This window comes from Aulostomus chinensis, chromosome 17 (assembly GCF_037954235.1).
Source record: "Aulostomus chinensis isolate RoL2024-O1b breed Wild chromosome 17, RoL_Achi_v1.0, whole genome shotgun sequence".
Classification (NCBI taxonomy): domain Eukaryota; kingdom Metazoa; phylum Chordata; class Actinopteri; order Syngnathiformes; family Aulostomidae; genus Aulostomus; species Aulostomus chinensis.
Genome location: NC_141336.1, coordinates 20,691,882 through 20,710,119, shown reverse-complemented (window position 1 = coordinate 20,710,119; position 18,238 = coordinate 20,691,882). Strand labels below are relative to the sequence as shown.

Here is an 18,238-nt window from a genome sequence, read left to right as displayed (position 1 = left end):
TGCATTGAATGACCAGGCATCTGTCAATAATCCAAAGTTTTCAGTCGGTGCCATAAAAGCATCAAAGTTGGACAGCCAAACAATGGCTGGGTCTCCCGACAGGTGAGCCAGGGTTTCTCTGGTGTGGTACCTACCTCCTCTTTTATAAGAGGCATCATCAGGTGTACATTTAATAATCCTTGGCATCCTCAGTTACACACCCATGAATAATGGATGAACTGGCGAGCACTACTTACGGTTGTCTCGAGGTCAAATGTCAACAACGTCTTGAAAAAAAAAAGACATTCATATGAGTGACATCAACAGGAGCAAATACTCCAAGGTCACACATTGGAAAAGATGATACGTCCCACTGCAAAATTTTTATAACTGAGACATCAGTGACAAAATGCCACAGAGGTTCCACAGATCCTATTACGATATGAATAATAGGGTTGAGGTTTTTTTGTTTTGGCAGCGACTATGAATCAGCCATCGCTGTGAGTGTCCACCCACTGATGCACCGTCTGTTACAAACACTAAATTATTGAGCGCTTCCAGCAGCTCACCTTTCCAGGCAAACAAATTCATTCACCTCATCTATGCGTCTTGGTTCTGCACTGCTGGGTTTTCTAAAAAAAAAAAAAAAAAAAAAAAAGTGGTGGTGGTGGTGGGGGGGGGGGGGGCAGACTGGAGACCTATGTTGGTCCCTCTCACCTCAGACCAGGCCTGGCTCTATGATGGCGTGGGGGGTTGTCAGGAAGCTGGTAAATAATTATATGAATTTACACTGGAATTGTGACGCAATTCAATGGTGTCATCCACAGTTTGAAATTTCCCCTAATCTGACAGGCTCAGGGGTGTCATCATGACTCTGCTCAGGAAACGGCTCAGTGACATCAACCGAGAAAACGAGCTCTGTAATAATCTCGTATTGACTGTTAGGCGCAATCGAGGCAAAATGAGCCAAAAATGATGTATTACAGTCATAATCCCCCCGAGGCCCCTTCAGCTGTACGCGGGATCACACTGCCACCTTCTGTATCAAAGCTAAAATACCGGGGAGCCTCTGAAGCCGAGCCAGTAACTCACAACGCGTGCAAAAAACACAACTTCAGCTTCTGATATGGGATGGGTGAACATGATAAATTACGAATGAGGAACTAGACAATCCCTCACAAGTAGAAGCTGCATTTTGCTGCCATCATATCCAACATAGCAAACTTATTTTTGATTTAGAAATCCAAAAAAGAAGAGTGCTGGGTCAGTAATTGGTCTGCAGTCCAGCCTCTGAAAAGGTTAAAACTTCTCCTCTAAGGTTCCTTAAAATACTACACCAATTATATGGACATTTATAGAAGCAGAGTACTGCCGGTGCTCGTCATATTTTTTTTAAAGCCATAATGTGAAATATTTGTCTCCCTACCCTTAAAAGGATAAGCGGTAGAAAACGGATGTATTTGTCTCCCTCTTCTGGCAGTGAAAGTTAATACAAGCAGCTGTCGACATGCTAGTAATAAGTCATTTTGAGTGTCTCGCAATCCCTGCAAAATGAATTGTTAATAATGGTATTCAAAAGTAATTACTGGCATGGCAATTCTTTTTAATTGTGTTTTAAACACGAAAATATTTGGGTTTAAAAAAACAAAAAACAAAACCTTAATTATGCTTATAAGTCAATATTTGGGCCAATGAACGAATGTGAAACTGAATGTAAAATAAACTTTACTGTCCAGTTCTGCAAGAAACTACTCCAGTTTGGCACGTCTGCATGACTTTATTACAATAGTGCTTTACATTAGTGTTCTCTCTCTCTAGCTATCTCGCTCTCTCTCTTTGTCTCTCTCTCTCTCTCTCTCTCACACACACACACTCACACACACACACACACACACACACACACACACACACACACACACACACAGACACACACACTCGCTCGGTGTGTTTTTTTGTTTAGGGCCAGCAGTCTGTGTCATAACAGCAGCAGCAGCAGCAGGGAGTGGCATCTGAGGAGTGGAATTTCACTTCCTGTGTCCCTCAGGTGAGTGAGTCATCTGGGTTGTGTCGTCATTCGCACAGGTTTTGTCGACATCAAACCAGCGAGTGTAAGGTTAAGTTCCACAATTGCGAATCAGTTTCAAAAGGAAGTGTTTGTGGTTCGACTGTCCGTTTTGGGTTTTTTTTTTTTTTTAATAATCATTTTAAGAGGAAGTCCCTGATCTTTTGAAGGAAGGTAACGCGTGTGTGTTCTCTTTGCGGGCCTGAACACTACAGAAATATATCTAGAAGATTATTTTCTCGTCGTTTTAGCAGGTGATTTTCAGGATTTTTTGCTTTTTCAACACAACTTAAGCGCATTTGTTTTTACAGGACTGTTTCTTATTATTATGAATTCCAATTTAAAAGAGCCACTCCGAGCGTCTGCGCTACTTTCTCTAGTTTTATTTCTAACCTCCGCGGCTGGCCAGGACTTCGGAGAGAAATGTATGGCCTCGTTTCAGAAGGGTCAGGAAGACTTTGTCCTCGATGCGGATGAGTCCGTAAACGACGGGGCGACCTTTATTTCCTCCCCTCAGCTGGGCAGGTACAAGGACTGCGTGGTGGCCTGCTGCAAGAACCCGAAGTGCAACGTCGCCTTCATGGAGAGAGGAGCTGATGAGGGCTCGATCAAGTCCTGCTTCCTGTTCGATTGTCTCTACAAGAAGAAATACGCCTGTCGGTTTGTCAGGAAGAAAGGATTCCTCAATTACATCCTGGAATCTGTTTATGAGAGTTACCTGGAAGTGAATGTACCGCCAAGTAAGACCACCAATCGCGACACACACTCACACACATTCATATGGAGGTCAGGTGATCCTAGATTCACTCTTGTGGTGAACATCGGTTTTGTTTCTGTTAAACCACAATAGTTCATTTTTGTTGAATTAATAAATCAGTTGTTTTTAGGGGCCATTTACTCATGAGCAGTGTCTCCTCTCCCCCGATGTTGTGGGGGAGTTGGAAGTCTTCGTGCTGGGGATCTGCGAGGCCGCACAGTTGGGGCAGAAACCGTCACTTGAGCATGTTGACACAAGTCATGATGGCCCCTGGGGAAGTCTTTGGTTTCTGTTTCAGCCTCCCCATGTGTCGCAACTGATCTCAGCTCTGCTCTAATGACTGTAGATGTTGTATTCATGTAATATACGTACATCCATGCACTGATTCTGTGGTGTCATTGCAGTTGAAACTGACCGTCCACCAGTGGCCAACGGAGGGCAGGACCGGGTGGTCCAACCTCAGGACAGTGTGACCCTGAATGGCATAGAGAGCAAAGATGACATCGGGATCGTGTCCTACCACTGGCAGATGATTAGCGGGTTTCCGAATGCTGTCATTGAGGTGGGTAGCGAGATGTTCACGCTCACAGCCTGCTGGAGTCAACGAGAATGTGCGTGTGTAAATGTGTCATTGTTGTTGTTTTCCCTGTCTGTGCTATGCAGAAATCCGCCTTTAAAGACCAGATTATTGTGTCAAATCTGACGTCCGGGATATACAAGTTCCAGCTGACGGTCACCGACACCGTGGGCCAGTCAGATTCCACCAAAGTCACCATCTTGGTCCTGACACCCGAGCAGTCGGAGCGTGAGTACATAAACTGCATTCAGATTAGAGCAAAACTTTGCAAAAGAGTGACTTGTCACTACAGTTCCAGTGTACTCACTCACAACAAACACTGATCGTAGTCCGATTCAGTTGCTTTGTTGAAAGGCTGCAGCTAACATTGATCAGTTAAATCATCTGGAAATTTACTTTCTATTAAAACCCCTCTTCAATCCAGGGAATATCAAGAAAATTGTAAAACTCCCCAAGTCTTTGTTCTAAATAACAATCATTTTCCATCACAAAAAAGCAGCTAATTCTGATATTTAAGAGCCTGGAACCAGGAAATGTTTGACATTTTTACATGGAAAAAAAATAAAGAGAAATTTAAATTTTCCAGTTCTGCTTTGTTGAGTCCGTCACATTGCACATGCGGCTTATAAATTAAGATTTAATGATCGGCATTTGGTATCTGGCTCACACAGATTTATTACTTAAGGTTGAGTTTCAGTGCTTAACGTGAGTCACATGTCGTCAGAATGTGTTGCCATTTCTTTTGGCTTATTCAGAGCCACCAGCCTTTAGTTTGACGTGGGAACAAAGCAGAGACGCTGCGTTGACGCCCCTTTTCTCCGTACCTTCCCTCAATCGGTTCATTTCTTTCACAAGGTTTATCACTTACTTCTGCTTTCCACATCTGCTCCAATTTTTATAACGACTCAAATGAGATATTCCTTAACTGTTAGGAAGTTGTCACACGAGGGAACCTTTTCGTTTTAGTCGCGATAAAACCTGTCCAGACACGCTGACTTAATTCCTGCAGCCAGAATGACGAAATAGAAAGAAGATAAAGAGATTTAAAAAAAAAAAAAAAAAAGCTCTTGTTTAGGGGATTTGTGTGGGAGAGACTGAATGAGGAACCTCACGGAACAGCGGGTAGTTAAATGTTACACCTGGTGTCACATCAAGTATCCAGGTCACTTCCTTCAAAGGTCTCTTGTTGCTGCATGTTTGCATCTGGAGTTCTTAGGAAAACGGAAGTGAGTAGAGCGGTTGTTGTGTGTGTGTGTGTGTGTGTGTGTTTTTTTTTATCACTCCCCTGCCACCTTCCCACTCTCTCCACCCCCCGACTCAACGAAAACCTGTCCGTCTGGTTTTAGCTTGGGTTTCACAAACAAGAACACTCACTCACCCTGGTGATCCTTCTCTTCTATTGATTGATTGGAACGGATCTTTAAGGGTTTTAAACGCAGACGGCCTTTTCCTCTCCCCTGGTCTGCATTTGCACGTTCAAGGTTGGTTAGACAACCCAGAGAGAGCATTGTGGCATTTCACTGGCATTACCCATTAACAGCATGTGTCCTGAATGGAGTCTGGAACAAGCGCCGGCGGAGTGTGAGTGCGCACGAGGCTGGCGGCGATCCTACATGTCAGTACTGCAGATTAGCGACACAATTGTACAGTGATTCAACTCGTCCATGAACGCCAGTTAAATAAACTACAGTGGAAACAGGCGAATAGCTTCTAGTGTAGCTTCTAGCTCTTAGCACCAGTCAACAGTCTGGTAAAATTCCGGTTCCTTCTAACAGAATGTAACACAACTGCAGGTGACTATAAGCAGCGTTGACCACGGAGAGATGACGCCTCAGTTTTAATTCCCCAAATAACACACCACATCTTCTCGCTTGTATTTCATTTCACAAGACAAATACTTGAGTGTGTGTGTGTGTGTGTGTGTGTGTGTGTGTGTGTGCGTGTAAGTGTAATTATCTGTCTACTCATAAACAGACACCCAAAAAATAAGACGTGCAGACAAAACCGCATTTAAGACTGTGAGACTGTTTGTGTTTGGTCAAACTGGCGTACAGATTTGTGACAGTAACGGCTTTGTTTCTGTGGAGCTCCTCTGCTGCGTTCAAACGCACATTTCTGTAGGAGACGTAGCAGAAGAAGGTTGGTGTGTTGAGCACAGAAGGAAACTTTGATCCCTCACAGCTTGATGATGTCATTTGTCAGCCGTTTCTCTGAACTGTATTTGTCTTGCCACTAATCAAACCACTCTTATGACATCAGAGCCTGTCTGGTACTTGTTTTTTCGGGGCTTATATCAATATAAGTTCTGATGTGATATAAAGCTGCTAAATGCCCCCCCCCCCCCAACAAGCCACTTCCCTAGTAAGACCCTCAGTCACCAAAGACACTCGAGTTTACTTCTCTTTCTAGAATTGAAAACCTCAAGTTTTTGTCATCTCGATGTGAATGAACTCAGACTTTCCTTAAACCGGACGTCTGGACTCTCCCTCCCTGAGATTATTGTTAAAAATTTGCGGCAGTTACCCCCCCCCCCCAAATTTTATCTTTTCTTTGCATTTTCTTTTTGCAACAGTTTATTTTTTCATGTTTGCCCACGGATGTGTCTCATACAACATCGCTCAGGTTGTCTGCGGTTTGATGTCACTGAAGGCAAACAAACGATTCGCATCGAATGTCAAACTTCCAAAATGTCTCACAATAATGGGAACGTGTGCTTTGAACAGGGGAAAACAAAAAAACTCTATTGAATTAATTGAAAAGAATAGCGATCTCGCGTCCTGTGGTTTTGTCCGTGTACATTTACAGTCACAGTAATGGAGAGATGACGTACGGAGCCGCGGTCGGGTTGTTAGTCTGAATATCAGGAAGTGCTAGCAAAGCAACAGTGAGTCATTATATCCTTCATTCTTATCCCCACCAGATCACTGCATGGCTCCCAAGAAGATCGGCCCGTGTCGCGGATCTTTCCCCCGCTGGCACTACAACGCCGCCTCAGAGACCTGTGAGAAGTTCATGTTTGGGGGCTGCAGGGAAAACCTGAACAACTACCTGTCCAAGGACGAGTGCACCAACGCCTGCTATGGCACAGGTATCACGCTGCTGTGCTTTTATACCTGAGTTTTTAGCAACATCATGAACATTTTGAATACTGCGTTGGACATTTGTCAACCGTGCATGTTGTGCTGGGCCCTTTTTAAAATATGCTGTTTGTATGCGATTTCATTTGAAAATGAAAACGGTGACAACTTGAATTTCTGTTGCTGGATTTTCTGTTTTCCATCATTACAACACTTTTCCAGCGACAACATGAATGCGGCAACATCTAAAAGATCCTCAAGAAAAGTTATTCTAGGATACTGAATGTATGATTATTGGTTATTTTTCTTGCAGAGAAGCGAGGCTCTGGTAGAGGGCTTCCTGTTCCGTCCCCTGCAGGTATGTACCTTCAGGTGTTGGTGAGATAGTTTGTATTTGACCTTCTGGCAAAATTGTTTCTCGTCGCAGAAAAGAGAAACTTTCAAAATGAGTAAAATCTAAAATAGTTTCTAAATCTGTACTGTCGCTAAGCTCTGGTTGACCATGTCTTGGTTTGTGTCCCGTAGAGGAAAAATGTGGAGTTGCGTGCACCCAGGAACAGTTCACCTGCGCCAATCAATGCTGTTTGGACCCCGGCCTGGAGTGTGACGCCACCCCACAATGCAGCGACGGCTCGGATGAGCAGAATTGCCAGAACTGTGAGTGGTGACTGTGACAAAACTTGGTGTGATTTTATTTTATTTTTTTTTTTAAACAAATGAAATCTTTCCTTGGACAACATCCTAAACTCGAATGTCTTTTCTATTTCCTCAGTGAACGACAACTTTCAGATTCTGCTTAACTTGCCACTGGATGAACAAAAAGGTGATTTAGCTTTGACCTTTCCGAATATCTGGCCGTGAAGATGATGTTTGCCGCCAAGATTCTTGTCTTAACCTTTAAAACAAGATTCTTGTTTTAAAGGTTAAACCAGTGCTTGTTGTGTGTTAATAGTCAACTACCAACTACAGTCTCACTCCCTCTGCTCGTTCATTGTTCCCAGTGCGCTGCACAGAGCTTCCCGACACTGGGAACTGCAGGGACAGTCTCACTAAGTGGTACTACAACCCCATCAAACAGGAATGTTTCCGCTTCAACTATGGAGGCTGTCTGGGAAATGAGAACAGATTTGACTCCAGGGATTATTGTATGAAAAGCTGTCACGGCGTAACAGGTGGGTGGGCGTTTGATGGAGATTTGCTCCTTGTTTTTGGTTGGGTTGTTTTTGTTTTGTTTTGTTTTTTTGGATAACGTCCATTTAGATTAAAACCTTATGTGATTTAACCTTGTAAAACATCATCTCAGACACAAGAGTGATTAGGTTCAGCATGAAGATGGGCACACACACACACACACACACACACACACACACACCCCACCCCCACCGGTGATTTTCCAGTCAAATCCATTTGTCCCGTTTTATTTGACATGATCTTTTTTATTGATGCAACAGTCTTGTTTGGGTTAGCAATTGCTTTGCGAGTGTTGCCAGGATTTTCTATCTCCTCAGGCTGTGACCTCTGATTGTTTTCAAATCAACTATCACTGATGGTGGCACGCACACACACACACACACACACACACACACACAAAACAGATTTTTAATGGGTCTTAAAAGGACTTTTTCAGTCAAATTCCTTCTGCTGCCAGTGTTTAATTTCAAGGGACATCTGTCTTCGGGGACCTCTTTTGACCTTTAAGCTGCGTATTCTTCATGTATGCAGCAGCAAGCAATCACAAAGGGTACAAACGGACCAAGACAACACAAGTAGCGCTGATCTATGCAGAATGTGGGCAATTGGTTTCCAAGAGCGTGGGCTTATGTGGTGGTTTTTGTGATGTTCCAGTGTAGAATCTTATATTTACGTCCCCCTGGGATTCGTTGTAGTTGAGCCTTGTGTTTATCAAAGATTCTGGTCTTTCTAAATCCTCACCTTGGCTTTACGCTCCACAGCTGCACTGATTCTCACTGTAGTTGCCATAGTTTCCAGCTTTCTGATGAGCCAACTATTAACTACTTTCCCCTCATCAGACAGACAATTAACAACCAGCCCTTAACAGCTGAAAGGCACATGGGATGTTGAACATGACTAAAGTTTCTGCAAATCCACTGAGTGCACAAATATTCAGCTGATGCTTAAATCTGTGTCAGATTTTCTGTTGTCACCTTCAAAAAAAAAAAATCAGTTTTTCAGGATTAAATTTGCTTTTCCTTTTATATTAGAAAAAGACGTATTTGCAAGAAAGGAGGAGTTTGAGCGCAGAGTCTCTGAAAGCCAGACAGGTATGATTTTGTTGTTGTTGTTCAAATTAAACTAACGTGATAAACCAGTGGGTCAGCAATATGATTTTCTCATGTTTTAAAACCTTAATTTCTTCGTGTACCTCGCAGGTATTATAGCCATAGCTGCTCTCCTGGGTATAACCATTGTTATCCTCCTGGGCGTCCTGGTGTACTGCCTCCTGAAGGGAAAGAGGAAGAGTTCACAGCACCACCGTGTCCCCGTCAATAACGTCCCCGTCACCTCACTAGAGGACAGAGAGCATCTGGTCTACAACAGCACCACCAAGCCCATCTGACCCGCCTCAGCGTAACCTTTGAGCTTTAGCCATGTGGCGAACGACACCAGAGCGCGTCGTTTACTGGTGAACTCGGACTGACGAGGGAGGAACTGACGTCCTCAGGCGGGGAGCGGTTTTTACTTTGTGCAGACAGTTTTTAAAGGAAATGTACACAGCAGACAAGATGTCTTGAGAGGTGAATCAATTACTGTTTGTTTTTGTTTTTTTCCATTTTGAGGGTTATTTTAAATGCTGCGCCCTTTTAAACACAGACGTTTGCTAACATTTGTACTCAGGATGAGAGCGAACAACCTTCGCTTGAAGAGATCTGATGATATTTAGTATGTAACCCCCCCCCCCTGCCATTCACATTCTTCCCTTTCTGATCCGTTTAAATTCATACAAACATTCCGCAGTGAACAACTCGATTCACTTGAGGTCCATGCCGCTGTCACTTCAGCGTGGACTCTCAAAACCGACTTCTGGGAAATTAAACAGATGTGATGTCACCCTCAGTCTCCAGAACCCTGGCTAACCAACTTCCTCCATCCTTTGCACCTTTGTTACTTCCATTTTACATACATGAATAATGTACATAATTTTAGATGTTTTTTTTGTTTAGAAAGTACTCTTTTATTTGAGGAAGTTATTTTATCACAGATTTGTTTAAAAGTATTTTTTCGTGATGCATAGAAATGACTTCACCACCTCAGTAAGCATTGCCGATGAATAATGCGTTTGAATAACGTTTCGTGTAATAAACCTTTGTATATATCACTTGACGTAGTTTCCTTTCACATAAACAGTATCATGTTTATACTAAATAAAAATTTGAACTGAAAACTCTTGGAGTTTGTCTTGTGTTGCTACGGAGGCCAGCTTGTTGATCACGAACCCTTTCAAGTTTAAAACTCTTTGCCTCGTTGTCCTTCATTATGACTTCTAATTACCTGCACGGATAAAACAGCCAGAAGTACACTTGAAAACTGGAAATTCTAGCATCTAGTAGTCGTTATTGAACTTTACTACCATCTACTGTGTTTTGAGATGTATAACATGTAGTTGGTGAAGGCCCCGCCTCACAATTTTATTTAAAGTCAGCAAGGAAAAACGATCTCGCGCATCAGCTCCAAAACTGTGTGGGTTAATCTTTGGCCGGCACCACACCTTTCCACCTAGTTGCATGAAAGTCACGCCAGTGGTTTTTCCATAATCCTGCTAGAGAGTAATTACGATGCCGCTGAAACAACTCTAAAGCATACTTCACCTAAAAAATGTTTTATTTTTGCCTTTAAGTACTCATAAATAGGTTCTTTGGGCTCACAAAGACGTTTTTCCACTCCACACATCATTTCTTTGTGGCTCCAGAATGCAGAAAGAGCCAGCCATGCATAATTAGGCTTCATAAATATTTACATGGCTTCCTCTGTTGCACTCTGGAGTCAAAAGGAAGCGATGCGGTGGTGGAAAAAAATGTCTTCGCAGCTACTTAAAAGGTAAAATACAATTTTCTGGGGAAAAGTATGACTTAAGGAAACAGTCCAAAAGTATATCTTATAATTTCTTGCACTATTCTTCATCTTCAGTTCCTGCCACTTGAATTTTGACCCCATCAGGTCATAATTAGGTGAACGTTAACCTATTTAAAAGTTTAAGTGCTTGACGGAAATGTACGTCTCTCTCTAATGACTAACAATTCTCAACTTCTCAGCTTGAAGCCTGCCTCCCGCCAGCCTTGGCATAGCGCCTACCACAAATGTGAGAGAGTTGGTCGACCGGAGGCCCAGCCAGGACCATACTCACTCATGTGACACATATCATAAGCTCATTGTCTTGCCATCAATCCAGAGGCCTAATCCCCTCCACAGCAGATGGAGCCCCAGCAGGAAGACAGGAGACCATGCCCTGAGCCTCCAACCCCACACCGAGGGCCCCAGAACCTGAACCGCACCCCCACCCCCATGAAAGCACCGCTGGATGTGTGGATGTGTGTAATTAATTGGAGGGAATGTCAATAAACCCATAGTACAGTCTAAGAAACATTCCGAACGAAATCCCAGAATGCTTCACTGCAGCTGCCGATTTGCAAGGCATTGCCGTTTGGATTAAAAAGTAAAAAATATACTCATCTGAGACGGCACCACAGTTTAAACATATATGCACATTTCATTGCAGTTGTATTGCTCTTATGCAAAACTGCACTTAGTGAATTTACCGCTGCAAAATACGCAACGACCCCTTCAGTCTGTCAGATGATCAAAAACCTTCCGGCTTGTTGTCATCAATTAATTAGAGACAGTTGCAATTTATTTGATTTTAAAACGCACAATAACATCAGTTTGACTCTTAGGTTGGTGTTCAGTTAAATGACTGGAAATGTAACGTCTGCAGTGTAAATGCCCCCTGACACTAAAGTGACTCCACGTCCACTGTAAAAATTGCCACTGAGTAAACATAAATAATAAACCCATCTTACTGATATTAGACTTTTTCCCCTCATAGTTTCTGATAGTTTTCAAATATTAATCTGACATATTGAGACAAAGTCCTCTCTTATTTATAGGTTTCATGGGAAACAACCTCTCTCATCAACGCCGATCCTACAGATTCTCACCAGCAGATGGCGACATTGGATTATTGGAATCTTCAACATGAACACAATCAACGGTTTTAATTAGTTTTTTGGTCTACTTAGAATAATTTGGAGCGCTTCTCTTCTACTTTATACAATTTATGTAAACTCCTGAATGTGTGCGTGTGTGTGTGTGTGTGTGGGGGGGGGGGGGTCACTCCATCAGACACTTGTGTATAAAACAATGACAGCTGCATTTCACAACATGTGAACTCCTTCACTAAAGCCACCAAGTATATTGTTTTCCTCCACATCCCGCACGGGAGGAGGAGAGCTGAGCCTTTTCCAATTCATCAGCCTCACATAAATCGTCACCCGCTCAATTGATTCGCCCGAGCCATCTTTTGTGTGCCAACCTTTCAGCTGACCTGACCCTCATAAATGTAAGAGGCGCGGCTCCAATATGTTTTGTCTGTTTTCACAAGCCTGCCACTGGCACATATTCCATGTGTGAAAGCAGAGATGTTGTAGAAAGAGCAACATCTGGAGCCAGCAGTGCTTTTATGCATGCGAACAAACCATCCGGGGGGTTGGAGGAGTATCTTGATATTTAGCTCAAAAGTAGCATGAATATGCGACAGAAGTCAAAAATAATCACTCAGCAGTAAATTGTCCCTGTGGCTGATTTTTATCTGATGTGTGATTTGATTCTGATGTCTTACAACAAAACATTTGGTGGCCGTACAGATGAGTGAAGTGAAAGTTTACAGAAACATTTACTCATATTTGATAAGTAAACGCACCAAGTTACTTTACATGCAAACAGCACTACCAGACTACATGGGTTTTTTTTGGGGGGGGGGGGGGGTTAACACAATCTGGCAAAGGTATCTAGTACACTAGGATCAGGTTTCAGTACATGAATAAGGATTAAAAAGAGCAACATCGGACAGAAAAAAAACATAGGTAAATAAAAAATGATAATAACACACTGTAGCCACGTAACACAACAAAAAAGGGATACACAAACATTCAGGCAGAGGTTTTAGACCAGATGTTAAGATGTAAGAAACAGACACTGGCCTGTCAAAAGCAGGCGGTCCTCTGATGCATTCACAGTTCCACGGAAAGTAGGAAATCACGGGGTGAGTGCGCCGTTCGTCAACATTTTTTATCGTTTGTCATCAATTTGTTGAAAGAAATTGTAAATTAAGAGAGCGGTGTTCATTTCAATATTTGATGTTTAAACTCTGTTACTTTGCTCTTAAAAAGACATACACAGATAAATATAAAATCTCTTCTAAAAAATTAGATTCTTTTTGTTTAATATTTCTTTGCAACGCTAAACAGTAATTCCATAAAGGTTTATATGAAACTATCGCTTCAAACCATAAGTGAACTTGTCTTCCTTTTTACTACTTTGTCAGACTTCCTTCATAGAACCTTTGGGCAGCGCACCTGCAGGGAAGCTGACGTTTCCTACGATTCCAGCAGGCTCTGAATGCGTCGCCGCCGCTCTTCAAGGATGTAGCTGCGCTTGCCAATCGGACGCAGTACGAGCGGTCGACCTGCTGAGGGATGTTGGAGTGTGTGTGCGTACGAGTGCGTGTGTGAGAGAAAAGAGAAAGAGAACGACTTTTAACATGTGAAAATAAGAAACTGACGGAATAACACTGATACTCTCACCGAGAAACTACCCGGGAAAAAAGTTCAGCTTCTGGCAAGAGTCGTTGGAAGGAAAGTTGGCGAGTTCGGTACGTTTTAACAACTTTTATCAAATCCTGGCTAACTTTTAGCTCCCACGGCCAATAATCTGCATTTAAAAGCGGGTTCTCCTCTGTTACTGTGTCCATATTAATCCCGTGTTTGTTTGTTTGTTTGTTTGTTTTTCTTCAGCTTTGACTTGAGCTGTCGTTTCCAGCGTGGTTTACTGTTGCTCAGTTTGAGTGGAACAAATGCATGAAACGCAGCTCAAATCGCAGCAGTGTTACTAAACATCTGCCCGTGCACGAATCCGGCCAAGTGCGTCCTCTTCGGGGTCACGTAGTCCCAACAATACACACTGGAGCGCATTCCAGTAATCAGCTCCTCCGCCTTTGACTGGCAGACTTTTCACCAAGACTTTAGATGCCTCTCGAATAATTTCACAACCACGAAGAAGTTTGGAAAGCCTGGATGGGGGCGGGAGTTTCAGGAAGATAAGTGATGTTTGTCTATGAAAGGAAGCACTTTCAGTCGAGTGACCTTTGGTCAGAATGTATTTTTTTCCTCTTAAGCACTGATGGGAGATTTACTAGCCTCCAACTCGGTCCATCTGAATCACTTCCTCTTCCCTGCACCCCCCCACAATCCCCCCCTGCGGTGCCCATATTTACCCCCCCCCCCCCCCCCAGCAATTGTTATCTTCTAATGAGCACCCTAGTGAGACACCATCTAAAGGCAGCTTCTTCATAGGTCACTGACCAGCTGTTGAAGAAGAATAGGACAAAAATCAATTAGTTACCGCCAGTGAAAAGTTCCATCTACGACCTCACTTGACCTTTCAGACAATCATCATTTCAGATAAATGTTGCCACAATGCTGTTAAAAGCGCTTTCTTCAAGGTGGTCCAGACAGGAGACTGGCTCAAGTGTATCTTGGATCTCAGAGCTGGCACTTATTTCCTTCTTCCAGAGTCTTGGTATGCTGCAGCTGTGATAAAATTACCAGACCTGCAGAATGCGAGGGTGGTTTCAGCCGTGGAGCCCCTCTGACTTTGACCGTTTGCGTCCGAATATTCCAGAAGTGGACTTCTATTTTAGTTCGAGTCAGTGCTGATGCCGCTTCAGGACCACACCAGAAACTCAAAAGTTGCAGACTTTGCAAGTTCCAGGTAGGGTTACACCGCGAGAGGTAAAGGTCAGCGTCAAACTTGACAACGATGTGTTTGTATGTGAGGTGAAGAGTGAATGCCGTAAGTGATTTAGCATTCCAGACACCCAGGGGGAGTTCAGACTGTGTTTTTGTTTTTAGACAGGCAGCTGCTGGTCCTACAAATATGCACCTTTTTTTTATTTTTTTAAAGATCAGAGGCCATGTGAAGACTGAAACCAGCAACCCAGCCCCCCCCCCCCCCCGAAGCACTGCAGGATCTAATATACAACCACTGACCCTCCATTGCCTTGAGCTCATGATTTCAGCACTGGAAGTCTTCACACGTCTTTTGCCAAATAAGGTGGCACGTCAGCCCAACTTGCCAGGTACGCGTTTCACAGGCTACATCCTGTGGTCACAGGTCATTGGTGGGGAGGTGAGAATTTCTCCTCTTTCACCACAGCAGGGAGTGATTATTCTCCCATTAAGGGCTATTTTTGATGCGGGTGCACAGTGTGGGCCAAGCGCTTCCCTGTGTTTTTGCGGGTGTTAATTGGGATGGATCACTTATTGCCCCATCGTGGCAAAAATACAAAAAAACTCCAAAATGCCGTGGACTAAAAATAAGAGGCTGTGGGAAGTAACGGGTTAGCTTTTGTTGAAACTGTGGATTTGATTGAGATGAAGAGAGACTGTCAGGGGTTTATTGTTTCCCGCAGTGAATGGAAAGCTGTTAGTTTCTTAAGGCCCGCAAGAGTAATGTGGGAAAGAGGGCACACATAGAAAGGCTGTTTATCAGGGTATGTTCTGTGAGGGAAGACGGGGTAAGAGAGAGGTCCTGCAAGATAAACACAACACCAGAGCTGAAATAATAAAGTTAGCCAGTAGGACGCTGCAGGCTCACCATGCCAGGTTGGATTTTTATTTGCTCTGAATGTAAACATCCGTCGTGACTGATGGTGTCTGAAAGAAACTCGCTCCACCATGTCTGACTGAAGACATCCCAGGGGGCTTATGTCATACTTCTGGGCTCCCCTGGGCCATGTTGGGGCACACGGTGAAGGCAACGTGATGCAGTGGGTCTCCAACTGTGAGAGAGCAGGGCAGCAGGAATTCTCCGGGCTATTTTTAACTTCTGGTCTCATCAAAATGTTCTGCACCAGGGAAAGTCTATTTGGGTCGTTAAACGCCGCTTTAGCCCTTATTTGTAATCAACCTGCACGTCATTAATTATATGCAACATTAACTGGAGCATGGACTGGCAGAAGTCTTGCTATCCAATTAGCGCTGCAGCTAAAAATACAGAATCTTGAGGCGATAGCGGCCTGGCGATGCCGTCTGCATCCCTTCCTGAGGCGACGGAGAGAGCAGAAGTCTCAATTTCCTCCGGCTTCCTTCGTAGACACGTTCACCGGTTTCACTTCGCTCCAGTAAAAAAAAAAGCTCCTGATGTTCATCATCCCCCAAAGACCCTTTTTCTTTAAAGGTCTTTCTTCAGTGAATGAGGCCTTTAACACATTAGCGGCAATGACTCGGTATAAATTTCCGCTTTATTCGCATGAGTGCTCTATCTTGGCCGGCATCTGTCCCCTTCAGTCACCAGTTTGTTGTGATTTAAAGAAAGGAATTCAGGCTTCGGATCAGTGTAAAGCCAAGCGATTAGAGGAACAAGGAAGTTTATCAGCCCATCTGAAGAAGTGATCCATAGCAGCTCTTTTCTTTTTAATAACCATCAGATTGGCTCCGCTTGCATCTGTCTTCTATTAAAGGGCAAATTGTGGATTCCCATGCAGGAGGTTCACGCTGCGGGTAATGCAGTCATCAGCTGTGGGAACCAAATGCTCTCCATTTGGGTGAAATAGCAGCTCGCTCGTTCAAGCACAGGTGGCCAGCTTAGCGTGAATGTTGGCCCTCATGTTGTGTTTTCTTTAGGATTTTAAATTTGGCCGTGTTCCCTCCCTAGCAAAAGAAAGATTTGGAATTTCCATATGTCAGCAAACACGCGATGGAAGTTAATGAGTTACGATTGTTGAATTCTGTCCAGATGTGTTAAGATTGCGGGCTGCACTGATTTGCTTTGTCCTGTTAGATGTTTTTAAAAATGTCGTACTTTCTCCACCCAGACGGTATCTCTACACCTACAGGCATTATAACAACATTTTTTAGACCCGCGGATGTATACGATAAGTTTCGAGCTATTATTTCTAGTCTGGCCTCTTCTATGTGACTGAAGACAGATTAGCATAGTTTAGGTCTGGTAATTAAGCGAGGTTAGCGCAGAGGTCAGAGGAGGTGGGATTATCAGAGGATTTTATGAGTTCGCTCCTCACTGAGACAGGTTCAAAGTCTGTCCTCCCATACATGAAGACCACTTCTGTTGGTGACGAGAACTAACCCACTACTTGAAACTCAATTGGCCCAGCTTGGTGGAAGGCCATTTGAAGAGGCCTCATTTGTGAAGAATGTCATTGTGGCAGCACTGCATTGACCTATCGTGTCTTGAGTCATTTGTTATCCCAGGATGCAGGATTAATGGGGTCAGATCCATGTTCAAGGTTTTAACCGTGATTTTGACATGATTGCTGAATTTTGAATCATGAAAATATCTCTTAAATGTTCAAGATTCATGCTTTAAGGATGTAAAAAAACAGGTTTAGCTGCAGATCTTTTTTTTTTTTTTTTTTTTTTTTTTAGTCCAGTTTAACAAAGTCAAGCTTTTGTTGAGCCCAGGCTGCAGCAGCAGCAGCAGTGAAGCACTGGTCTTAGTGTGCAGGTCCAGCTCTGACGTTTCTTCTTGCATTCCTGCACATCTTAATTGGCAAACCTGGCAGTGGGCTCACTTTGGCCTCGGCTGGCCTGGCTGTCAGCTCGGCACAGTGGCCAGCCAGTGCAGTAGGAACAATGCCCATCCTAATCCCCGAATAATTCCTGCTCCTCTGATCTAGCTGGCCCAAGAATGTGATGTTTAAAAGGCCGGAGGCTCACCAGGAATCACAGGGAGACAAGTTCTCATGCACAGCCGTCCATGTTAATTTGCTGCAAGGAGGCAGAGAGGCAGTGAGAAACCGGCAGCACAGTGGCTGTGTGGCGACGCACCTCATGATTAAAAGCACCACAGCCTGGCATGAGGGATTAGAAAAATGCATGCCACCAAGGGTGAACGTGTAATCTCAGTGGACCGCAATAATGAGTCTTGTTTTGATGTACCAAAGATTTATCTGGAGCACTTAAGTAATCTTTAAAAACAGGGCAGATTTATGTCGAATGGTATTTTTTGTGCTTGAGTAACCCGTTACATTCTTTTCTTGACATGTCATGTTACATACCAAGCATTCGTGAGAAATTGAAATGCTGGTTTTAAGTTACGTTGCAATTTAATGGAACATAAAGACCAGCTGAAATAGCGTCTAGAGTTTCTCAAATCGTGGACTGACCTATATATTTTTTTTTTTCGGGGCCGGTACTGATTATTAGTAATCAAGGAGACAGATAACCAATATTTTTAGCCGATACACGTATGCATATAACTTTCAGAATAACACAATCCCCAACAGAAGATTGTGTTCTGCTTTTAAGCACGTGTAATTGGGAGGTAAGTTTTCAGCGTTGTCTTAAATCAAGAAGTGCGCGGAGCTCCCATTAGCACAATGGATCAAATTGCTCCCTGAAGTTTTATGGAGTAAAAATCAAGAGAAAGAGAGCCCGCAGCAGCGCCAGAGTAGCACATTTTTAAATAAAAGTTTTGTTTGTTGGCAATTGCATTTAAAAAAAAAAAAAAAAGATTCTGATAAATGTACAAAA

General features: G+C 43.4%; 2 protein-coding genes across 2 annotated transcripts in view; both read left to right on the top strand.

The window, feature by feature from the left end:
* Positions 1-2,026: 2,026 nt before the first annotated feature.
* On the top strand, positions 2,027-9,849 carry spint1a (serine peptidase inhibitor, Kunitz type 1 a). The gene is made up of 10 exons (XM_086183191.1): positions 2,027-2,781; positions 3,203-3,360; positions 3,462-3,603; positions 6,296-6,463; positions 6,766-6,810; positions 6,978-7,109; positions 7,225-7,275; positions 7,454-7,624; positions 8,675-8,734; positions 8,843-9,849. Exons 1-10 carry the CDS (start codon positions 2,370-2,372, stop codon positions 9,028-9,030), a joined length of 1,527 nt encoding a protein of 508 aa, XP_086039317.1. The 5' UTR covers positions 2,027-2,369; the 3' UTR covers positions 9,031-9,849.
* A 3,302-nt stretch (positions 9,850-13,151) lies between these two features.
* The window catches only part of LOC147246729 (pleckstrin homology domain-containing family G member 3), a 30,788-nt gene continuing 25,701 nt past the window's right edge, over positions 13,152-18,238 (top strand). The window contains exon 1 of the mRNA XM_086183104.1: positions 13,152-13,338. The gene's annotated coding sequence lies outside the window, so the exon portion shown is untranslated. The remainder of the gene's footprint in view (positions 13,339-18,238) is intronic.